This window comes from Sceloporus undulatus, chromosome 1 (genome assembly GCF_019175285.1).
Source record: "Sceloporus undulatus isolate JIND9_A2432 ecotype Alabama chromosome 1, SceUnd_v1.1, whole genome shotgun sequence".
NCBI classification, from domain to species: Eukaryota; Metazoa; Chordata; class Lepidosauria; order Squamata; family Phrynosomatidae; genus Sceloporus; species Sceloporus undulatus.
Window position 1 is genome coordinate 373,491,574 of NC_056522.1, and position 25,488 is coordinate 373,517,061.

The 25,488-nt window shown below is 44.4% G+C and overlaps 1 protein-coding gene across 2 annotated transcripts; it reads right to left on the reverse strand.

Moving 5' to 3' along the window:
* Positions 1-1,991: 1,991 nt before the first annotated feature.
* DACT1 (dishevelled binding antagonist of beta catenin 1) lies at positions 1,992-24,851 on the reverse strand. Of its 2 annotated transcripts, none has more exons than XM_042446868.1 (4): positions 24,492-24,851; positions 10,554-10,686; positions 8,075-8,230; positions 1,992-4,286 (listed from the first exon to the last, which is right to left on the reverse strand). In XM_042446868.1, the coding sequence occupies exons 1-4, from the start codon at positions 24,774-24,776 to the stop codon at positions 2,428-2,430; spliced, it is 2,433 nt and encodes an 810-aa protein (XP_042302802.1). In that variant the 5' UTR covers positions 24,777-24,851; the 3' UTR covers positions 1,992-2,427. The 2 variants fall into 2 exon arrangements, with proteins under 2 accessions (XP_042302802.1, XP_042302801.1); XM_042446867.1 differs by having other exon boundaries at positions 10,554-10,689.
* Between the last annotated feature and the right edge of the window lie 637 nt (positions 24,852-25,488).

Genomic DNA, 25,488 nt, shown 5'->3' on the forward strand with positions numbered 1-25,488 from the left:
TTACCAGTTAAGGCCCCTGACATGTCACATGCAACCAATACAGACATTTGCTCAGTTTGGACCTATGGGTTTGTTGTTTTTTTTCAAATCCACTTTTCCTTCTGCTATGTTTTGGGGCAGATGAAATGAAGATGAAATGAAGGTAATAACCCGTCCCCCAAGAAGAATTCTGAAATTTTCCTTCAGTCCCCATATTTCCAGCACTGCAGAGTGTTAGACAGTGAAAATCATTACTACCTACGCCTCTGAGATTTGCTGCCTTTGCATTCCCTTTGTAAACTTTGCTTGGTCCTTTTCTTTGGCTTTGTTATTGTTGTGTTCCTTCAAGTTGTTTCTGATTTATGGAGACCCTAAGGCAAACCTATCATTGGGTTTTCTTGGCAAGATTTGTTCAGAGGTTTGCTATTGCCTTCCTGAGCCTGAGAGAGTGTGACTTGCCCAGCGTCACTCAGTGGGTTTCATGGCTGAGCTGGGAATTGAACCCTGGTCTCCATAGTCATAGTCCAAACATCAAACCACTACGCCACGCTAGCTCTCCCACCTAAAAATGCTTGACTGCATTTTAAAGCTATTGCAGTGCTCAAAATCAGGGGGATGATGGAAGATTTCACAAGGAAGAAATTCTTGGCAGAGGGGCAATAAGGTTCCCAAACTGGAAACTGGAGAGAGCTGCTGTACCCTGGAAAGGTATTTACAAGAGAGAACTTTCAGGACATGTTGCCTGTCATGCAAATAGGTAAGGCACAACTCCTGCTGAAATTCTTGCTTCAGCACAACTAGAAAAGACATCAAAGCCTTCTCCAGTTTTCATTCTGGCAATCCTAAGGGGAAATGCCACACCGCCATAGATACACCCCTTAGAATTGACAGGTTCTATCTACATTTTGTCATTGATGAGGTTTCCAGTTCTGCATTTTCATATAGGACAACCAGGATCAAATTGCATTATGGCATTCCATCACTTTCTTTAAAATTATTTTGTTTTTAAACCACAGTTGCAAGGAGAAGACCTACTCAGGACTGACAATGAATTGAGTGGGTTTTAAAAGCACCTGTCTACAATGTTATGATTATGCCCCAAACAGCCTCTGCTCCCAACCTTCCCCCAGCTGCTATTTACGAGAAACGGGAAGCTGGTTTTTAATACCCTTCAACATTTTGCCAATGAAAACTTGGACAGGTGTAACCAAGCAATATCAGAGTGGTCAAGATGGCAACAGTTATTATTGAGGAACAACACACAAGCCCAGAGAGGCTGCAGTGGTTTGCTTTTGCTTGAGCCTACTGGGAAGGGCAAGATTTCATTACTACCCTCATCTCTAACTGAATTCAAACTACTTTAAATTGAACTAATTGGATGCAAACTATTTTATAGACTTTGAATTCTGTCTATCCCAGTGGAAGTAAACCAGGACAAAGGGGGAAAGAGACAAATAGGCATTTTAAAAGCAGCTGAGAAAGTGGAAAGACAGAAAATTAATCAGGATTGCCCCTGCCAAAAATGGATAGCTGGAGGGTATGCAACTGCAAAGTGGGACCTTATTTGCTAAAATTTCTTGGCATCGTTTTATGTAAGTGGATGATAAATCCACATGGAAGAACCTCATTGAAATATGCTAGAAGCACTCATGAATAAAGATAAGGGACAGACAACTGTCATAGTATGGGTCGACAAGTCCCCAGGACAGATTTTGTTCCCTGGGAATTAACCGTGGATTTGGGGGCAAAAAAAATCCTGGTATTCATTGGCGGTCTCCCATCCAAGTACAATGGGCCCTTGATATTCACAGGGGTTTGGTCCTAAGACCTCCTGTGGATACCAAAATCCATGGATGCTCAAGTCCTATTAAATGAAATGGCAAAGTAAAATGGAGTTCCTGATGTAAAATTGTCAAATCAAGGTTTGCTTTTTGGATTTTATATATTTTAAAAATATTTCCAAGGCTTGGATGCTTGAATCCGTGGATAAAGAATCCACAGAGGACTGACTGTACTAAAAAGGGCTGACCCTACTTATCTTTCAAAATCAGATGTGATCTGGTGCCTTTAGGGTATTTAGGCCCCCTACACACACACACACACACACACACACACACACACCAACACTGCTGCCATGGAGTACCTGAAAACTTTACAGCCACCATAAATGGCTTCTGCATTTGCACATCCCACTTTTTGTATGCTAGGGGACACTTTGCTTGGTGACCCTTTTGTTGGATGGGTAGAGGGGCTAGCATTACTTTTGTGCCTTCTGTGTACTGAACAAAAGCACCCAGGGCCCCACAAAAACTTGGTGCACAATGTACATGTTCACACACACCAACTAGAGGCACATATTTACACACAGATCCCTCTAGCAAGCATGTGTTTCTTCATCATCATCATCAATTAAAATCATCACTGTTACTGTTTATGACCAGTAGAAATTTAGACAGTAGTCATCAGTTTGAGAGAGCCAGATCTAAAGCGGAGGATTTTCTTCTTTAGGTTATGCGAGGCTTTAATCTTAACAAATGCTTTGGCTGCATTTTCGTGGAGCTCTGAAGCAGCGGCAACTGCCTGGATTGGAAGAGTCTGGACGAACTGGGACCAAATGAGACCCCCACTTTCATCTGAGTCACTGGTCGTTGTGCTTTCACCAACAAACTCCACCCCACTCAAGCTGGATTCACTGTCCCCAAAGCAGTTGGTCGTGTAGTTGCTCCTTTCATCCTCACTGGTATCCACTACCGTGGAATGGAAAAGGGATTCACATTCCGCTGAATACTCTGAGTCACTTGCCACATAGGCATAGGGGCTGGTGTAAGGATGGGGGACCTGTGTGTAGACCCCAACTGCTTCTCTCCGGTTTCTCCTTGCCCGCCGAAGGGCTTCCTCATACGACACCTCAGCTGACAGTTTCCAGCGACGATAATCGGCCCGCTTATGCTTGGGTTTGGCTACCACAGGTTCTCGGCCATGTCCGTGGGGCCTCAATCCAGATTTCAACACACCCGATGGCCGACTAAGAAGGCTCGTTTCTGGCAGCAGATGGCTGCTTTTCTTCCCTTTCATGGTGGCCTTCTTCAGCTTTTTAGTCGTATCCAGGTCATCAGGGAAATGGCACTTTTTGCTCATGGGTTTGCCTTTCTCCCGCCCAACCTGTGGCCCATTTTCCATCACGGTGACAAGATGGGACCTGTGTTTTGCCATAGAGCTCTTGAGGATTTTGACACTTCTGGTGCCCTTGTGAAGTCTCACTGGTTGGGGCTCAGCTGGTATGTACTGGCCGTTCACCAGTACACTCTCCTCTAGTCTCTGAGAAGACAACACTTCACTCTTGAAATCAAGTGGAAGCCTAGTTTCCTGAGAGGGTGGAATGGAGCACGCTGCTTGTACCCCACTGTTTTTAAACAGTATCTTTTTGGGAAGCTGGGTGGCTTTACTTTCCTTCAATAGTGTCCCATGATTACAAGGGCTTTCTTTAGGACATGCCACAAAGGCCTGGCCATTTTCCTTGGCGATGTCCCCCTTGTTGACCACAGGACACCGTGCCACCTCTTGAGATTTGAAATTCCTTCCCGAGTGTTTGCTTTGAAGTTCATTGTTTACATTTGTTGGAGGAGGCATCTTTTTGGTCTCCTGATGCTCCATTTCTTTTGAATGCTCCTTTAAGGGGGAGAAGGCACCATTATCAAGGATGGTGGTGGTGGTGGTGGTTCCACTGGAATGAGGAAACACCTGGCCCATACTCTTAAGATTTGTAACACTGTTGTGTGCTGTACCAGTCACCTGTCGAACACACATGCTTCCATGTCTCAAAATCCCTTTGGCAGGGTCTGCGTTCAGGTTTGTTCTTGGCTTGTTAGTCCTCACCGAAGGGATCTTTTTCTGCACAAGGCTCAAAATGTAACTGTCAATTTTTTGGCTGGCTGTGGGACAGGATGTGGAATGAGAGATGTGTGGGGGACAAGAAGCACCTGGTTTTGCTGAGTTAAGTTCAGATCCAGCACCAACATCAACAGTGTTGTCTTCAGGTCTTTCTTCTTCATCCACTTCTCTCGGGGGGTTACCAATCACTGGCAGGAGAAACATTGGGCTCTGGACAGCAACTGCATGTAGGGGACTGGGGTAACGGTACACATCATTTCCATTTTTGGACACCAGATCACACTGATATTTTGGATGCACATCAGAAATCACATCAAGGGAATTTGAATATGGTGAGGAGGAAGAGGGAGACACCATCCCCATAGATTGGTCTTCATGTTGACTTCCTTTGTTATACTCCAACCAGCCAATGAGATCTGAAATTCCATAAGAAGAAAAATAAGTAAATAAAAATTGTGATCTTATAGGGAATGTTAACATTCATGACTATGACAAAGATTTTAAGAAATAAGGACGCAACTCACAAAGGCATTTAGAAATGTGCAACGACCATAGTTACATAGCTATATATAGTAGGCCCTTGGTATCCGCTAAGCTTTGGTTCCAGGGCCCCGTGTGGATACCAAAATCCATGGATGCTCAAGTTCCATTATATAAAATAGCATAGTAAAACGGTATCCCTTATATAAAATGGCAACATCTAGGTTTGCTTTTTGAAATTTTTGAAACAATTTTTCAAGCCATGGATAAAGAATCCATGGTTATAGAAGGCACACTGTAGTGTCTTCCAGTATGCCTTCCCCAATATCTCATTTACTGAGAAGCAGCTGCTACAAGTGACAGGGGTCTGTTCCTCTATCTATTGGGAAGCAGCTGGTTGACATTTCCACACCACTAATCTCAGGTGTGGCAGCCAAAAGCAGGGCCCTTGTCGCATTTCCCCCTTGCATTGGAGATCATTCATGTGAAGGTTGTGGGAACATTAAGTCAACTCCTTCCCAATTGACAGGGGAACAGACCCCCTGTTGCTTGCAGTGGCTGCCATCTGGTATGTGGGGACCAGGGGACTTTCATAGTGTCTCTGTATTTACTAAACAAGTGAATATGTAGGGATTATGAATACAAACAGCCATGTAACTCTAGACTACACATTCGTAATTGCCTTAGTGAATTCTGGCCCATGTAGCCTTCTGAAAACCAAAGCCAAGTTCAACATTCTATATTTTTCACCTTTTAAAAAGATCTATAAAGTTCAACAAAATTCCAATACAAGGATTACTCAAGGACACGGTTTGCACCAAAGCCTGACTTCTATCATTGGTGGCCAAGATCTCCCTTCTCTAAAATTATGGACTTCAGGATTGGGACACCCCTCTATACTCCCTCACCACATCCTACAAACCACACCCCACAGGAATGCAAACTATCCCCCCTCCTCTAATCAGAGCACTATTGTTCTATATTTTGCTAATGTTGACATCAAAATTAAAACTTTAAGATTAGGAGTTTAGTAGACTTTTAGCAAGGCGTTCTTTCAGCATGACTGGCAGAAGCTTCTGCAACACACCCATATAATTTGGAGCACAGGAAAAGTGAAGAGGGGAGAAGGCCCAGGAAAACCCAATTGTGTGATTCCCAGAGACCAGAAAGAAATATTCTATTTCAGCAGTATAAATTCTCTAGAGTTCAGATTATGAAATCCAGTTACTGGAACTCTTTCACCAACAGGTCATATACCTAAGATCAACTGAGGCATGACCCACAACCTTCACAAGACTGTTTACAACAATCACTAAGATATCATCTTCATCATTGTCGTCCTTGGCTGATGAGTTAGCACCTACCGTATATACCTGACTATAAGTCGACCTCATGTATAAGTCCAAGGCAGGTTTTGGTACCAAAATTATGCATTTTGATATGACCCGTGGATAAGTTTAGAGTAAAAGTTAGGGGTATGAATGAAGGATTTAAAAGATGAAGTAAAGGAAAACAATGCCAAAGAACTTGCAAAATTCCAACAGGCATAACTATTTGTGCACAAACAAAAGGCTGGGTGGATGAAAGAGTAGAAGGTCAGTGCATGTGTGTGTGTGTGTGTGTGTGTGTGTGTGTGTATCTGATTTAAAGTATAGTACTTACATTGACCCTGGATAAGTCGGCTCAGGTTTTTTGGGTCAATTTTTTAATCTAAATTTGTAGATGTAAACATGAATACAGTGGTCCCTTCTTTTACGTGGGGGATCCATTCCAGACACACACACACCCGGATAAAAGAAATTCTGTGTATGCTTGAGCCCCATTAGAAGTAATGGGGCTCATGCTCATGACAGCGTGGTGGCACACACATGCCCCAGGCATGCATGCCATTACTTCTTCCAGCGCATGGCACCGCTTCTTCCATTGCTGCTTTCAGTATATGATGCGGGCACACTGTACATACAATAACTAAAAGCTGGTGGTCCATATCCACCCAGCCTGCTCACTGATGCTGCTAAAAGGAGTGACTACTGTTCAGTGGTACAGATAATGTTCTACTTGCAAAACAGATGCATTGCAAACAATAGTACTGAGAAAAGCTACTATTTGAGTATAGTTCCCAGAATCACCTAATTTTGCAAGATTTGTTTTCAATGCTACATTAGTTTTAGAAGGTCTTTAGCTTTTTCTACCAAAGAATGCTGGTGCCTCACAAAACTACAAATGCCAGGATTCTGTAGGATGGAGCTACATCAGTTAAAGTGGTGTCAAACTACATTATTTCTACAGTGTAGATGCAGCCTTGGAGAGAAATAGTGTTTTTGTAGGGGGACTGTCAGCAGCTGAATCTTTCAACTTGCCTGCCAGAGTTATAAACAGTGGCTTTGCTTGCTCTGTTGGTGTATAATTGGCTATATAATGTACTAATACTGGATGATGGGACACATAGTTGCAAGAAAAATTGTAAGACTGGCACTTACATCCATGTAGTGGTTAATGAGCAGATGGGAAAAGGAAGAAGAGGCAGTGCAGGGAGTTTTAAGGACAGTTCCATGGAAATGGATTGTACAGGGTGAAAAGAGGGGCAGGCAGGGAGAGGCAGAAAGAAGTTTGTTTGATTATATGGACAAATGGGGTGTCCTCTCACTCAAAATTTGAATATTGTATACTTAAATAAATGGTAATAACATTGGACTCTTAGTCCTATCAACACATATCTGTGGTGAACATCTATAATTTCTGAATAAAGCCTTCCTAATTTTACTACAGAAAGTCAGGATTTCTGAACCGAAGTGTTCCTGTACATGACAGATTTTCTAGATAGTTACCAAAAGTATTAAGACTAAAGAGACAACAAAATATGGATGGTACAGGAGTTCAAGAGCCCAGGTGGCACAGTAAGAGCCCTGAGGACACAAGTGGTTAAATGCCTGTACTGCAGACACTCACTCGCAAACCCTAAGGTTGCAAATTCAATACCAGCCAAGGGCTCAGACTCGATTCAGGCTTGTATCCTTCTGAGGTGCGTGAATGCAAATATGCACACTAAACAAACAAAATATATTTATTCATATACTATATCAAATGGTGTGTGTGTGACATCCACATACTGTATAGCTGTAAAGAGGGGTCAGAACGGTAAAAAGTTCATGAACAATTGTATGAGAGAGGTAAAGTAGGATGTAGGAAACATGGGTTCTAGTCCACACTGAGCCATGAGAAGTCACTGGGTGGGTGATTTAGAGCCACTCTCTCTCTCTCAGCCTAACTAAAAGGGTTGTTATTAAGGATACAGTGGGGTGGCGGAGAGCCATGCACACCATATTTGAGCTTAATGGAGGGAAAATGGGATGCTGGGTTTAGCTTGTGGATTCCTGCACTGAACCAAGGGGTTGGACAAGTTGACCCTTGTGTTCAATCCATCATTATAGTTCTATGATACAGTGGACTAAATAAACATGGCTAAAGTGCTACACAACCTGGCTGATGGGAGGCATGCTTCCTTGAACTTGAAAAACTCTCATGTGCAACACCCAGAATCCTGCGATCATGCTAGCTGGAAAGTTTTTGCCATCATAGTCCAAAGAAAATAACTTTTCCAAGAACATTAGAGCATGGGCAAAAGGTAGTGTGACAAGGGCCAAGATCACAATTCAGAAGTCTCCCCTATTTTAGCCAAACTCTCAAACTGCTCCTGCATTAATCTGTCTATTTCCAGCCATACCTGCAGATTTGGGGCGTCCATCTGAGCTGTTCAAGGAGGCATCCAAAGGGCTAGAGAAGCAGGTACTGGAGTGGCAGCTGGACAAACACTCGCTGAAAACAGAGTTGGACGAATTGGAGAGGGACCCGGAAGCTCCATCACTCAGCTCATAAAACCCTAAAGCAACAACAGGAGAATCCATTAATGTTATACCTGGTTAATACTATAGGAATATGTGGGTGTCTAAGTACCTTCAGGTTGCCTGTTGACTTATGGTGGCCCTATGGATTTCATAGGGTTTTCTTAAACAAGGAATACTCACAGGCAGTTTTTCCAGGTCCTTCCTCTCAAATACAGCCTACAGCACCTGGTATTTGTTGGCAGTCTCCTTTCCAAGTACTAACCTGGACTGACCCCAAGGCTCTTTTTCTGACCCCCAAACCCTCCCTGCTCCCCAGATCACTAAAAAAAGGGGGTGAATGTACCTGTCCTGGGAACCTTCAAAATCGGTTATTCACCTTTTAAATGGGTTGCAAGGCCAGCCTGCCTTATTTAATATATAAAAATAAATTTGTTTTGCATTTCTCTCCACTCCACACACACACACACACTTTTCTTTCTACCTTGTTTTAGAACTTTTGGCAGTCTGTGTGCTCTCCAATGTGTCATAGGTGCAAAAAACGCCGCCCCCCCCCCAACCAGGCCAGACCTGCCACAGCTGCCCAGTCCTGAATGGATGATTGTCAAGGTGGCCACACCATGATAAAATATAAATTTTCCTTTTGTTGTTATTCTTGTTGTGTGTCTTCAAGTACTTTCTGACTTATGGTGGCCCTAAGGCCAACCTATCACAGGGTTTCCTTGGCAGAATCTATTCAGAGGGGTTTTGCTCTTGCCTTCATTGGAGGCTGTGAGAGTGTGACTTGCCCAAGGTCACCCAGTAGGCTTCCATGACCAAGCAGGAATCTGAACACTGATCTCCCGGGTGTCCTAGTTCAACACTCAAACCACTACACTATACTACACTGGCTCTTCTTCTGTACTTGAAGTATTTTGCAGTACAGTGACTTAACTCACATGGCTCAGATCCTGCACTCTGCTGGCAGAGCATAAATCTTCACCTGGCACAGTTAAGTGTTCTGCTGCTCCCTGAGTCCACTATTGTTGACAGACTTGGTTTACATCCACACAGCAATTCAGTGGCCAGCAAAAGAGAAAGGCCAGCCAGGCAGAATCCAGCTCTGTTCCAGCAGCTAGCTTCAAGAATATGTCGTCTTTCTGGGCCCCTGGGAGGTTCAGGAGATGCCTTTTTCCTTCTTTGTTCAGCTGCAGATATAGAGTTGGGAGGCTTCCTGGCTGCCCTCCATCCTTCTTCCCCTGACTTCCTCTGTCCAATGAATGCCCATAGGAGGACTACCCAGGCTGGTAACAAGTAGGTGGCTTAGGAATGGAGTTGTGACAGATGGAGGGATGAATTCCTCCATCTGCCATGACCAAAAAAGCACACACACAAGTGTAATTATACTTGTTATATCCCTAACTTGACAGGCAAATACACTATTTGAATTTAAAACAGTATTATAGACCAGCCTCTTCTAGCAGGCTTATCCAGTTGACTTTAAATTGTGAATTTTAAATAATGAATTTTAAATGTGGATTGTTTTAATATGCATGTGTTTTATTTGTTTTTTTCAAACTGATGTGTGTTTTTAACTAATGTGTAATCTTAATCTGTTGTTCTCCACCTCAGTCCATCAGGAGCGATGGGTTAGAAATTATTCTTCTTATTCTTATTATTAGGATGTCAGCCCATGGTCAAGACCCTGTAACACACAGTATAGCATAAGTATCCTGCATGCGGAACTACAGTACCTCTCTGCTCTCACCCCATCTCCAGACTCACCATTTGGCCACCTCAAATCCCACCCACCCCCAACCTCATTCAGTAACTGCTGATAAATTGGGAGGCTCAATTAAGCATCTGGCTATGCCCTCAGAGCCAGACACAGACCACTGATATCATCCATTGACACCATCCAAGTTCCTCCAGGTCTCACCAAATTATGCAATTATTCTGTGTCTGATTATTGGGACACAAGCAGACACTTCTGTGATTCTCCCCCACTCCCCACCAGACAATGAATGGCAGGAGGGTGCTACAGCAACTGAAGAGCAAGTCAGGGGGGAAGAGCTTTGAAGAATGGAGAGTAGAAAGGTATATCCGTGACCAAAAAAGAATGCGCAGAAGTATGTTGGACTTGTGTCTGTGTGTCATGAAGAGAATGCCAGCAGATGCCTGCATTATGCCTTCTTTGCAGTCTTAGCACCAACAGTTTATTCCATGCATAAGCCACAGGCAGGGAGGAATCTGTGCCTGGAATGCATAGATTGCAGAGTTCAAGTGCAGAAACACATTCAAAAGCTGTAAAATAATCATGATAGCCATGTCTCTGAGGAACCGCAAATATCCACCAGTAGCATGACTACAGGAAAAGCTTACCTGAGCTGGGACGGCTGTCTGTCTCCAGGTGTTCATCTGCTGTTTTTTCCACATCCAGCCTCAGATCGCTGATCTGTTTGTCCAGTTCTTGCAGCTGGTTTAATAGTCCTGCATCGCGCCTTCGCAAGCAGTTCTGCTATGACAAAAAAGAAAACAACATTCCTGATTATTGATTTATTTTACTGAATTTATATCCCACTTTCCTCCAGACATGGGACCCAGGTGGATCACAGCAACGTTAAAAACAAGGTACAACTAAAAACGTGATGCCTTTTCTTAAAAATGTAAATTAATTATCATATTAAAATACCAATAATATAAAAGAGTAAAAAAAATTTAAAACCATAATAATAGCAACCAGGATAGAAGTACAGTACACACACCTCATTAAAAATCCATCTGCACAGTCAATTAGTCACCAAATGCCTGTTTAAATAAGACACAACCAAGCCAGACTGGAACTGTCTAAATATCCGAAAGGCATCAGATCTCGGTTTATCTTGGAAGCTAAGGCAGGTGAGCCCTGGTTAGTACTTTGATGGGAGATAGCCAATGAACACCAGGTGCTGCAGATAATATTTCAGAGGGAGGAACTAGCAAAACCACCTCTGAGTATCCCTTGTCTGAGAAAACCCTGCAAAATTCACAGGGTCTCCATAAGGCAACAGGCAACTTGAAGGCTCATAGTCCAGAGCTCCAACCATTATAAACTACTTTCTGAAAACTGTTAGCAGCCACATTTGTGGAGCTGCAACTATTAAAGGCTCCCCTTTCTCTTCCTCTCCCATTCCTAAAGCTGGAATATTTATCTACGCCAGAAGATATTACAGTTCTGCCTCTTCTGCCACTCAGATTCTCTATCTGCTGAAATTCTATTACAGTATTGTGATTTTTTTTGTGGGTTTTTCGGGCTATGTGGCCATGTTCTAGCAGAGTTTCTTTCTGACGTTTCGCCAGCATCTGTGGCTATGGGCATCTTCAGAGAATGCTTGCCTGGAAAAAGTGGGTGTATATATACTGTGTGCGCCTGGGAATGCAGGAGTGATTTGCATGTGTCTTGTTCTGTGTTGATGGCTGGCCTCAGGCTGGGAGGCTAATGCAAACGAGGATTAGTGTCTGCTAATTGGTGATCATTATCTGCTGGGACTCTGAATGGTTTCCCATTTGCATTTGCTGAGTCCTAATTTTGCTATTCCTCAGGACTGGTAGTCCAGAGGGGAGGGAACCAAACTGGTGAAGGGTCTGCAAACCACCAATCCCTATGAGGAGCAATTTAGGGAGCTAGGTATGTTTAATCTGGGGAAGAGAAGGTTAAGAAGTGACATGATAGCTATGTTTAAATATCTGAAGGGATGTTATACCGAGGATGAGCAAACTTGTTTTCTGTTTTATTTTGAAGGGTAAGATTCACAGTGGATCTGGAAAGGAGGACTAGCCTCTGGGCTCCTGGAATTTATGCACCTTGTTTTGTTGATAGTATTTCATGGAATATTCTTGCCATCTGTCTTCAAGTTAACCCTCTATTAGGGTTTTCTTGGAAAAGATTTGTCCAGAGGAGGTTTGTCATTGTCTTCTCCTGATGCTGAGAGTGGGACTTATCTATGGCCATTGGGTGGGTTTCTATGGCTGAGTCTTATTCCCATTTCTGCATATGAGAGAATTTTAAGCAGTTTTTAAAATTAATGTTTGATAATGTTCATCATTAGCTGGCTTGAAACCTTTTTTTAGAGTAAAATAGGGATAGAACTTAAAGGGGGATTTAAAAACTGTTTAAAAAATAATAAAATCCAGTTTTCAAAATACTGAATTTTGAACCCAGCACCACAAACTATACTTTTCTGACATTTCCTCAGAATCCCAATCTAACAATCTTTGACAGTGTTAAAATATCCAAGGCAGATACATCTTCTGAGCATTTCAGGCTAGGTGTTTAACCTCATTTTACAATAAAGGCATTCAATTACAACATCCTCAGTTTGCATATGAAGGTTCTATATCCTTATAAAGCAAGCAGACATGATTATAAGAGCTGTATCAATGCAATGGATGGACACATGGTAATTCATTTCTCTACCCTCAATTATACTAATGCATTGCTTTCTTGAAATAACAAGAGCGTTTAAGCAGTTTTGCAAAGGTATTCATGATGCTCACTGCTACAAAGAATGAGTTTAAAATAAAGCTCATTAACCCCCAGGTCAGAGCAATCAGTTTTCCTGCTGAATCTTATAATTATCTCTATCCATCAACCAACCAGTTGGATAAAGCTTTTTCTACACGTTTTGCTTTGCGTTTCACTGCACTGCCTTCTAGAAGGTGTTTCTTCTATGAAAAAGAAGGATGAGAAACTCATTAACTGGCAGAGGTCCCATCGAGTGACGTAAAAGTACTGAGACCTTTGCTTGTTGGGATGCTGTGATTCAAAAGCAGTTTCATACAATCCAAGCCCAACTCAAATACCTGTGAGCACATGCCTTTAATGATGCTTTGAGATGGTAGTTTCCAATCTTTGCAGGTTCCAGTCTTTGTAGGTTCAGGGGGCTGTGGCTGGCTGCCATTTTGCCACACCTTTGTCAAGATTTATGTAACAACATCCCACTGCTCTGAAAGAGGGCCTACCGGTTCGTCCATGCATGGCTACAGAATCTCCTTTGCTTGCAAGGCTAATACCATCAGCAGAGGTTGGTGGGCTCCATGTCAGTTGGGCAGTGAATCCATTCTATGTTTTAACATGAATTTTAAAGCCGCTATCCATGGTCCTGATCCTATCTTAGGTATAAGGTTCAGAATAAATAAGGGAGCCAGTGTGGTGTAGTGGTTTGAGAGGTTATAGTGGTTAGGGATCTGGGTTCGTTTACCCTGGAGAAGAGAAGGTTAAGAGGTGACATGATAGCCATGTTTAAATAATTGAAGGGATGTCATATTGAGGGTGTAGCAATCTTGTTTTCAGCTGCGCCACAGACTAAGGGCTGAACAGACAGGCCAAAATAAAACTGCTTCAGGTCATTTTGGAAGTATGCTGTTTAAATGACAATCACATCTTAAGAGGCCAGAAGCTGTGCCAAAGCTGAGCTCCAGTCCTTAGGACTAGAGCGTGGCTTTGGCACAGCTTTCAGATTCTTTGGATGCATGTATCATTTAAATAGCGTATCTCCAAAGTGACCCAAAGCAGCTTTATTTTGGCCTGTCTGATTGGGCCTTAAGACACAAAGCAATAGATTCAAACTACAGGAAAAGAGATTCTGCCTCAACATTAGTAAAAATGTCCTGACAATAAAAGCTGTCCAATAGTGGAATATGCTGCCTCGGAGAGTGGTGAAGTCTCCTCCTTTGGAGGTTTTCAAACAGAGATTGGATGGCCATCTGTTTGGAGTGCTTTGATTGTGTATTCCTACATGGCAGAGGGTTGGACTGAATGGAAAAGGAACCCCACTGGATGACTTTGAGCCAGTCACGTTTGGACTGAAACTGAGAGCTGATTCTCCATCCTACTGAGATCACTGAATGAGGGAACCATAGAACCACAGAGCGGAAAGGGATTGCAAGGGTTATACAGCAAGAACCATCAGTGATCCCAATAAAGCTTCGAGGTACATGACTGTCCTAGACTGCCTCTGCTACACCTTTAATTTAAGGCCCGTCCTTCACCATCTCTAAAGATTGCACAGTGATTTAAAAAGGCAGCAGTTTTCTGTGACATCAACACCCATTTCAGAATCATCCTTAACTTCCTTTCAGACCTCTGTACATGTCTAGCAACCAACAAGCCTCAAACTAAGGAAAGGAAAGCAGTTAAAAGATTTTCTATATGATGACTTGGCCATGAATCAAAAAAGAGATCGAGAGCTAGTGTGATATGTGGCTTGAGCACTGGACTATGACTCTGGAAACCAGAGTTCAAATCCCGCTCAATCGTAGAAACCCACTGGGTGACCTTGGGCAAGTCGCATTTTCTCATCCTCAGAAGAAGGCAAGGGCATACTGAATAAACCTTGCCAAAAAAACAAACCAACACCATGATAGGGTCACCTTAGGACCACCATAAATCAGGAACAACTTGAAGGCACACAACAACAACAACAATGTCAAGAAATCAGAAGAAGACTAGAACTTGGAAGTGCAGCTATGAAAAATATGATCCTTAATTGCAAATATGCATAATTAAATATCGAAGTCAGAATAATCTTCCAGTGGTTTCCTATCTTGGGACCTCCAGATGATTTGAATTCAGCCCCTATAATTCCTGGTTGTTGGTCATGTTTTCTGGGGCCTCTGAGAGTTGAAATCCAAAACTAATGGAGGACCAAAGGTTGGGAACCACTGAATTCTATACCATAGTATTTTTAGCATTATTATTTCTGTATATTGCTGTGGAAGCAGGACAATGAAGAAAGCTGACAAGAAAATTCACTCATTTGAAATGTAGAACTGGAGGACAATTTATGGATACAATGGATTGTCAAAAAAAATCAATCAAAGGATCTGAGAGCAAACCAAGTCTGAACTCCCCCTAGAAGCCAGCAATAACTAAAATGGAGCTTTGGATATATCATGGGAAAACATGACCCACTGGAAAAGGTCATTTGTTGTTGTGTGCCTTCAAGTTGACTTTGAGGCGATACGTGCAGCTAAGAATTCATTCTATGGTGCACGTGTCGCGTCCGCGGAGTCGCGTCCGGCAGAGTTGTTCAGAGTTGTGAGGGAGCTAACTCAGCTCCCTCCTGCCCCGAACCAGATCCTTGAACCTTCCAAGGCCTGCTGTGACAGATTTAACAACTTCTTCGCGGATAAAATCTCTCGGATAAGCGAAGGTCTAGATGCCAGTGTTAAAGCAGAAACCAGAGTAGAGGTATCCAGAGCTTCCGTGGACTTGGTTAAACTGGATCACTTTGAGCCTGTAAGTACCGAGAATGTGGACAGGATCCTTGGGAGTGTTAGGAAGACGACTTGCTCTCTCGATCCCTGTCCCTCGTGGCTGGCGGCTCAGGGGGGACCGGTGGTAACTTTAATGTTACACCGGATTATTAATACTTCTTTCAGGGAAGGGCAATTTCCATCGAAATTAAAATTGGCCACTGTAAGACCTTTACTAAAAAAGCCCTCCCTGGACCCCCCTGATGCATAATAATTATCGGCCTGTATCGCTGTTGCCATTTTTGGGTAAGGTGATCGAGAGGGCGGTTGCGATCCAGCTCCAATCGATCCTGGATGAAGCGGATTATCCAGCTCAGCACATATTTGAACCCTAGTCTTCCAGATTACAACATTCAAAACACTACAATTTTTCATTGTTCCATCTCCTAGTCTCTGGACTAGCAGAAAACAAGCTTGCTCCATCCTCAATATGACATCCCTTCAAATATTTAAACGGGGCTATCATATCACCTCTTACTCTTCTCTTCTCCAGGCTAAACATACCCAGCTCCCTAAGTTACTCCTCACAGGGCACAGTTTCCAGACTATTCACTATTTTGGTTGCCCTTCTCTGGACACACTCCAGCTGGTCAATATTCTTTTTGAATTGTGGTGCCCAGAATTAGACACAGTATTCCAGGTGGGGCCTGATCAAAGTGGAATAGAGTGGTATAATTACTTCCCTTGATCTAGACACTATACTTCTACTGATACAGCCTAAAATCGCATTGGCCTTTTTAGCTGCTGCATTGCACTGTTGACTCATGTTCAACTTGTGGTCTGCAAGGACTCCTAGATCTCTTTCATGTGTACTGTTGGCAAGGGAGGTGTCCCCCATCCTATATCTGTGCATTTCATGTACATGGAGCACCTTACATTTCTCTGTATTGAATTTCATTTTGTTAGTTTTGGCCCAGCTTTCTAATCTATTAAAGTCATCTTGAATTTTGATCCTGTCCTCTGGGGTATTAGCTACTCCTCCTAATTTAGTGTCATCTGCAAATTTGATAAGCATGCCCTCTTTTCTTTCATCCAAGTCGTTGATAAAGATGTTGAACAGCACTGAGCCCAGGGTCGAACCCTGTGACACCCACTGGTCACTTCTCTCCAGGACAAAGAGGAGCCATTGGTTCGGCTGGTCAACCAATTACAAATCCACCTAACAGTTGCATTATCTAATAGATAACCCGGAACAATGGTTGCAAGCTACAGGAAAAGAGATTCCACCTCAACATTAGGAGGAACTTCCTGACAGTAAGGGCTGTTCGACAATGGAATGCACTCCCTCGGAGGGTGATAGAGTCTCCTTCCTTGGAGGGCTTTAAATAGAGGCTGAATGGCCATCTGTCAGGGATACTTTGATTTGGATTTCCTGCATGGCAGGGGGTTGGACTGGATGGCCCTAGTGGTCTCTTCCAGCTCTATGATTCTATGATTCTATGAAATACTTCATCTGGGTGTTTTCTTTAACTAAACACTAATATGGTGGGCATTTCCCATCTACAAATGTTTGGTTTTGGGCTCCCCCATGGATGGAAAAAATGTGGGAGCTCAAGCCCATATTAGTTAATGAGTGGCAACATGCACACACCCACAATAGAATGTATGACCAAATGATCTTCTGAATGCACAACTGGATATACAAGTGAATATATACAATTGAACTTGCAAAAAGAAAAGCATTTAACTAGATACATAACCAAATGCACAATGATCCTTTATGTATAATTTCAATTTCATGACCTTGTATTAAATGCAGATGTTGCATATGAGCCAAAAATGCCCAAAGGCTTCCATAAGGGGAATTCATACATGTATGAAAGTCATTAACAGGATTTTGGCCTGTGACTACAGGCTGGGATAGAATGTTTCTCCATAACAGAGGTTTTCTCCTCGTAGAAAACCATATACACTGTCATGGAGATGGGAAAAGTGTATTAATTAGTCCAGCCATTTATTCTCATTACTGTGTGTGCACAGAGAACTGCCTTTGTATGGAAGCACTCTGAACTCTACTTAAGGAGTCTGGTATAGCAGCCCAGACAGGGCTGGTGCCACCACACTGCAGACACTTTTCAGGTTCCCTGGCTTCAGGGCACACTATTTTGCTGCTGTCCATAGATCTGAAAAGGCTTATGTTATCGACAGCTACAGGCCAAAATTGCTATATATTAACCTGTGGAGTCATTCAGACATCAGGCTTTTTTAGTGTAACAATGCGATTAATCTTGCACATTGCAAGTTTGTTATTTACACTACGGAGCCATATCTATGCACATCTCTACAAATTCAGAAGCTCACACATGCCAGCACTCAAATAAAGATTAAGTCGATGATGCGAATGTATTCAAAGCATATTCAAGGCATGCAGAGTTTTATCCCGGTTTATCCTGGGTCTATCCTCATTGGTTATTCACACTGCCAACGATGCACTTTTTTAAAAAGAACTTGGGAAAAACCCCAATATCGATTATCCCAGATTAAATGGGGGTATTAGCAGCCCCACCCCCAAAAAAAACTTTAAGCGGGTGCATTCAAACTGCATCTGAACAACGAAGATTCAACCCAGATTATTTTCACCGTCTGGATAACCTTGGTGGCAGATGATAGCATCCACATTATAGTGAGCCAGTGGACCCACTCTGGGTTATATTTTGTGGTTTAAAGGAACCAGCCATGGTGCTGAACTCTATTGCCTACTACCCCAAGACTCCTCACCATTAGCTAGGCTGGCTAGGGCTGGAAGACTATACTATCCAACAGTCTTTGAGGTGATCCCTACCCCCTGGCCTGCATAGAAGGAAAACCCCATTTTAAATCTCCAGGTTCAAACCAGACTCAGCAGGGGGGTTGTGTAGTTATGTAGTTAGCTTCCTCATTCCCTCCCAGTCACTGTAACATCAGGACTCACTTTGCACAATGCTTTGCATCTATCTTCAGCCTTAGAAGAAAGTAAACTATATTGCTTACCACCCCACTTTCCTAAGAAAGTGAGGAGTAATCCTCTCATTTCACTTTGGCCTGGAAACAGTCTCTTTAATTCTGACTTAATTTACTAACAGAGGGTCTCTCTCTCCCTCTCTCTTCCATGTGTGTGTGTGTGTGCGCGCGCTTGCAGAATCATAGAGTTGGAAGAGACTCCATCCAGTCCAATCCCATTCTGCCATGCAGAAACACAGAATCAAAGCACCTCCGATGGCCATCCAGCCTCTGTTTAAAGACCTCCAAAGAAAGGGACTCTACCACACTTGGAGGCAGTGTATTCTACTAGTAAACAGCTCTAACCACCAGTAAGTTCTTCCTAATGTTTAGGTGAAATCTTTTTGCCTGTACAGTAGCTTGAATCCATTGCTCCAGGCCCTAAACCAGAGGTAGGCAACCTACGGCCCGCAGGCCGAATCCGGCCCGGCGAGGCCTTGGGGCTGGCCCCAGTCCGGTCCTGCCACCGATTGCCGCCGGGGCCTTTGGGGGACAATTATCTATAGAAACCTCAGAAACATGCATTTATATGAACTTTTTTTTTAAATCAGCAAATTTTTTCGCGTGTCCTCCATCGGAAAATTTTGTCCTACATTTGTCCCGATTTATTTATATATTTATTTATTTATTATTATTTAATTATTTACTTTTTTTGCTTCGGCCCCCCCAGTTGTCTGAGGGACAGCAACCCGGCCCCTGGCTCAAAAAGGTTGCCTACCCCTGTCCTAAACTGTGAGCAACTATGATTGGTACTTAACACTTAATAGCATCACCAGGGCCATCCCTTGATCTCAGGTTTTGACCCAGAAACCTCAGGTACTGGGATGATCCTAATGGGCAACCCAAACCCTGGGGCTCTTGCATCATGCAAGCCACAGACCACTGTCATGCTGGAGCCCATGTACAGGGCCATGTGCCAAAAGGATTGCTAGCCTAACATGTATATGTCCATGTATAAAATAACTTGCAGCGCACTGTCACTCCAAGTGAGGTGCAGAGGGGAAGGATAAGTGAGCCCTTCCCATAAAATGAACTGCTTGCCTTGCTCTGAGCTTTTTCTTAGCTAAATGAAACAAACAAACAAAACAAACAAGCTTCATTTATATACCGCTTCATACCACCTAAGCAGTGTCTAAGCGGTTTACAACTGTAAGCTAATTTGCCCCATTGTACTCAGTTTAGCCATCTCGGAAGGATGCAAGCCTGAGTCGAGCTTGAACCCCTTTTGCTGGTCTTGAACTTGCAACCTTATGGTTTTGAGTGAGTGGCTGCAGTACAGTCATTTAACCACTGCACCACCAGTGGTTAAATTAACAGATGCAACTGGATGGAAATGCAGCTGCAAAACATGCAAGTGTGCTTTCTGCATTCCTGCTGCATCCCATTCCCAGTTTCCATTTGCCAAATTGAAGGCTTACATGGGAGATGTTTACACATGTGTCTGCACTCTCTTGCATGGGTGAAACCTTGGATGATGTTTGCCAGAGCTAGTGTGTTGGCACAAAACAGCCACAAACTTGCCAGCTGCTCAAAGAACACATCTGTTGGCATGTTTTCAGTTCACCTTCCATGGGGGGAAGGAAACTTGTCCCTTTGTGGCATCAGCCTAGTAGAATTTGAAAGGAATGTTCTATATTTTAGGAGCAGCAGAAGGGAGCAGGGATTTTGTAGCATGTGGCCTAGCATCTACTGCTGGCGACAGAACTGTGATTTGGCAACACGCTATAGAGAAGCAGAAACTAGAGCCAAGAAGCAAAATGAGAGTTTGGGTGAAATGACTCTTTTGGACTACGATTCCCAGTAGCCTCCCTAGCTGGGAGACTCTGGGAATTACAGTCCAAAAGACTGATTTTTCTAAGCTCTGGAATAGTCCAAATTGAATTTCTCACACTGTTTTGAATTAGCCAAACTGTTCTAGTCACAGGCATCCTCTTTCATTTTTAATATGGCCTCTGTGCCCTTCATCGTGACCTTCTCGGGTGCATCTACACTGTAGAAATAATGCAGTTTGACACCACTTTAAGTGCTGTATGCTCCATCGTGTGTAATCCTGGGTTTAGTAGTTTGATCAGGTCGTTAGCCTCTCGGCCAATGAGTGCTGTTGCCTCACAAAACTACCAATCCCAGGATTCTGTAGGATGGAATCTAAAGTGAAGCCAAACTGCATTATTTCTACAGTGTAAATGCAGTTTGTTTCTACAAATTGCATTATTTCTAAAGTCATTCTTATAGCTTCCTGACATGTTCCTTACTAACACTCTCAAGCCCACCCATATTTTTCTGTTTCCACCCATCCACCCCATTGCTCTTTATCTGCAATGTTCTAACTTTACACTAAAACACACAAAATTAAACACACACACAAAAATCTTAACATCAAGTAAAAAAAAAATAAAACATAGCAACTGAGCACTCGCTTTGGAGTTTGCTGTCTTTCTATTTTATGATTTTTGCATCACTGGATTTTGCTAAAAAGGTATTTTGGCTTGTCCTTCCTCAAGATCTCTGTAGCAGGGAACACACCACCAGCCCCTGCTCACTGGTTCTCTAAGCCAAGTCTCCCATTGCTGTCACTACAACAATCCTTCCTTTTTAATTACAGCCACAGGGACGGCTCTCTCCCAAAACGTCCCTTGCACAAACCCCTATTGATAGGAAGTCCAGACAGGCCATGGAGGTGGATCTGGTGGCGTGGGGGTGCAAACCACCAGGGAATTTTTCCCTGCATGAACTCTCCTGTAAAGAGAATGAGATGCAAGAGAGAAAAACCCTCTGCACTGAGATGGACAAAAATCCCTGGCTCCCCATCACCACAAAAAAAAAAAAAACCCACACACACAGCCTTGCAAAAGCCATGCTGGAATGCCACACACTCAGCTGAGGTGGGAGTGAAGGAACATCACCCAAGCAAAACAACACCTGATCTTGATTTGATTTCCCCCCTCCTCTCTGTTTGCTGCAGCTCAAAAGCCCGGTGGCCAAGGTCTGCAGAAAGCATCCTTCCACTTTCCAGTTCCTTTGCTGAAGGTTGTGTATGTGTGTGTGCATGAAGCAACGGCAGTGCAGTTCCCCACCCACTTTGCTAGGACTTCTGTAGGGCAGAATGACACCCATTGTCCTCTAAATGCTCCTCCGCTTGGTGCCAGTCCATTGACTCCCATTTTTGGTGCATGCAGCAACAACAAACCAGTTCCTACCTCCTTTTTATCCGCCACCCCATTTTACATGCAAAAAACCTGCAAAGCATCTGGCATCACTGACAGAGACTCAGGAAGGGAAATGCTTGAGCTTCTCGTGCTAGCAATGGTCTCCTGGTTCCCATACCAGCTCTGGGCAGATACCCGTCCGCCACATCAGGAGGATGGAATGCAATGCCTTTCAGCATCCGACCTAATATCCACCAAAAGATGCTCGGGCAAGACATGAGCATCCATGTGTTCCTCCTGTCCTCCCCATTCATCTGAAACTCTTCTCACCTACCCTCCCACCCACCCGGCTTGCAGAAATGGCCTCCCCAAATCTGTCATGGCAAAAATCAGGAATTGGACCAGTTGCAGCACCGGCATTGAACTCATTGAACTGGTCAATCGTTGGTGGAGGGAACTATTCCCTGTACTTGCAGTACAGCAAGATGACCACAAAAAAGAAAGAAAGCAAGGAGGAAAAAAGGGGAAAATTCCCTTCCTTGGAAAGCTGCAGTAATTAATCATGATATCCTAGCAGGAATGGCTGCTATTGTTAGCCCAAAAATGGAAGAAAGGACAGCGGAGGATGCAGGAGGCTAGAAAAGGAGTAAAGGCCAGCTGTCTTACTTCTCTTCCGAGCCCCAAATTCAAACCAGAAACAGTTCTTTTTTAAAAGTGAGGCTGAGACATCTGTTCCCATCTACTGGCAGCATGACAGTCAGGAAACCAACCTGCCAAATCCCGAATCTCACAGACACAGGGTACAAAAATGTGGTACCTCCTATTTTACAGAGGTGCACAGAGAGAGGCACTTCCATCTGCCTTCTTCCATCTCTTCCATCCTTCAACAAGCTGGCTCTAACCACAAGCATATCCTAGTAGTGGCTAACTACAACTCTCCCTGCAACACATCATCCCTTTTCTCAGTGAGTTGGTGTCTCAGCCCTTTATTTTCCCTGGGTGACCAGGCGACTTCACCGTCAAGGAGGATGAGACACTGCAAAATAGAGGACCTTCCAGAAAAAGATAGGGACATGGCCAGGTCCTTTGAGTAGGGAAGAGAGGATCCCCATCCCCAGGCCTACAGAATCACAGCCCAAATAACCGCAAAATCCTGCCATTTCCTTGCAAAGATGGCACTCCACAACTTGGCACAAGAGATGCGCAAAAGCAGTCCTTCCCCCCCCCCATCACTAGTTAGAGTTCAGAGGTCCAAATATGGCTCCTTAGCCCTCCTCTTCCTCTTCTGGTAGTGGTTTGAGACTATGGAGACCAGGGTTCGAATTCACTTGGGTGACCCTGGGCAAGTCACACTCAGCTTCAGAGGGTGGCAATGGCAAACCTCACCTGAAGAAACTTGCCAAGAAACCCCCAGGATAGGGTCGCCATAAGTCGGAAAGGACTTGAAGGCACACAACAACAACACTGAATTAATTCCCTGAGCGTGCAAGGTGGCAACGAAAAGGGCACTCTGCACATGCACAGAGTTCCTCCTAGGCATGATGGTCAACCATCCCCATTTTGACACCATTGGGAAAAGGGATGGAAAGAGGGTGACCACACGTCCTCCTTTTCCAGGACACGTCCTACATTTCAGCCTTCTGTCCAGGAAGAAGGCAAAAATGTTGTCCATTTTTGAGCATGCCAAAGAAGCGCAGATTTAGAGTTCTATCAGTGTTTTGAGCCTTTCTTTAGTAATATCCTACATTATTATTATTATTATTATTATGGAATGTCCTACGTTTTGCAGTCCTTTGTCCTCCTTTGCAGGGAGGACACTGGTCACCCTAGGAGGGAGGCAGGGATATTGTGGAGAAGGGTTAAACAGGGTGACCAGATGTCCTAACCTCAAAGGAGGACAAGACTCCACAAAATGTAGGGCATTCAAGAAAAATGTAGGGCTTGACCAAACCAAAAAAGTTTGCTATGCTTGTAGAAATGTAAATTCACGCTTCTTAGACCCGCTCAAAAGGGAAGACATTTTGACATTCCTCTTGGACAGAAGGTTGAAAAGGGAGGACATGTCCTGGAAAAGGAGGACGCCTGCTCATCCTGGGTTTAAAGCTGTTCCTTCATCACTCAGGTTTCCTCAGCCCCTCCCCCCTCTATCCACCCTCTTTCTCCTTCTCTCAGGGTGACCAGACATGTCTTCTTATTCCAGGACAGGTCCTCCATTTCACTCCAGGAGGAGTGCCAAAGTGACCAGGCATCCTCCTTTTCCAGGACATGCCCTCCATGTCATCTTTCTGTCCAGGAGGAATTCCAAGCTGACCAGGCATGCCCTCCTTTCCAACGACACGTCCTCTATTCCCCCTTCTGTATGGGAGGAGCTCCAAAATGAAGAGGAGTCCTCCTTTTCTAGGACATGTCCTCCATTTCACCCTTCCGTCCACAGCAGAAGTTCCCTGAACGTAAAACCTTTTGGAACTCCTCCTGGACAGAAGCCTGAAAATGGAGGGCATAGCCTGGTTACTTTGAGTGCAGGGCGTCCTCCTATTCCAGGACATGTCCTCCATTTCACCCTTCTGTCCAGGAGGAATTCCAAGAGGACCAGGCATGTCCTCCATTTCCCCCTTCCATCCACAGCAGGAGTTCCCTGAACGCAGGCCCTTTGTGGAACTCCTGCTGGAGAGAAGGCTGCCATCGGAGGAGGTGGCTGGGTCCCCTCAGGGCGTCCTCCCTTTTCACCCTCCTGTCCGGGAGGACTCCCGAAAGGCCCTCCCGTCGCCCAGCAGAACCAGGAGGGGTGGGCTTTACATTTCTAGGAGTGGTGGGTTGCTTTTGGTTTGGGGGGGGGGCATGTCCTCCCTTGGTCCGGGAGGTCCTCCATTCCGGTCCTCCTTGGAGGCCAGGGACTCACCAGCTGCCTCCTGAGGAGCAGGATGTTCTCCTCCAGGACCTTCTCCTCCAGGCTCCGGGGAGGGGGCTCCAGGGGGGGCCTCTTGCCAGGGGCTCCTCCGCTGTTCTCCCGGAGCTCCCTCCGGACCCTGCGCTCCTGCCTCTGCCGGAGGAGGGCCAGCTCAGCCAGGCCGGCCAAGGCGGCCCCCAGCCTCTCCCTGGTCCGCAGCCTCTCCCAGGAGCAAGAGGAGGAGGAGGAGGAGGAGGAAGGAGGCCCCTCTGCTGGCTCCGCGATGGCAGGCTTCATGCTCTTCAGGGAGGAGGCTTGCAAGGCACCAGCAGCATCCCTGCTCCTCCAGAGGCTTCTGAGCAGCAGCAGCAGCAGCCTCCTCCCGCTCCTTCTGCTTCTTTGGGGCTCCTCCTCCTCCTCCTCTCTTCTCTCCGCCTCCCCCAACGCCCCTCTCCAGGATCAGGGCAGGCACCCGCCTCTAGGGGGCGACAGAGACAACAGCAGCACTAGTAGTCCCACTCACTCCTCCTCTGCAGAAGGAGGGCTGCTTGGGACAGAGAGTGGGATGCTGCTGGGGAGGGGAGGGGGCAGTGGGGGCAGGAGGAAGGAGAGGGACCAGGGTTGGGGGTTGGGTTGGGTTTTTTGTTTTTTAATTAAAGTTTAATCATTTTGATACAATTATTTGAAAAAACATATATATATATATATATATATATATATATACTGTATATATATATATATTATAATACAAATACAATATATATAATATTATATATGTCTGTTGTGTGTGTATTATATATATATATATATATATACACACACAAACACACACACATACTGAAGCAATGGATGCAAACTGCAAGAAAAGAGATTCCACCTGAACATTGGGAGGAACTGCCTGACAGTAAGGGCTGTTCGACAGTGGAACACATTCCCTCGGAGTGTATGGAGTCTCCTTCCTTGGAGGTCTTCAAGCAGAGGCTTTGATTGAGAGTTCCTGCATGGCAGG

What these genes read in the sequence shown, in the direction of transcription:
- DACT1 (XM_042446867.1), bottom strand. Translation starts at nt 24,776, where the DNA reads ATGAAGCCTGCCATCGCGGAGCCAGCAGAGGGGCCTCCTTCCTCCTCC. An exon ending in TGCTCCTCAGGAGGCAGCTG is followed by an intron (nt 10,690 to 24,491) that starts GTGAGTCCCTGG and finishes TTTTTGTCATAG; the next exon opens with CAGAACTGCTTGCGAAGGCG. An exon ending in TGGACGCCCCAAATCTGCAG is followed by an intron (nt 4,287 to 8,074) that starts GTATGGCTGGAA and finishes ATGGAATTTCAG; the next exon opens with ATCTCATTGGCTGGTTGGAG.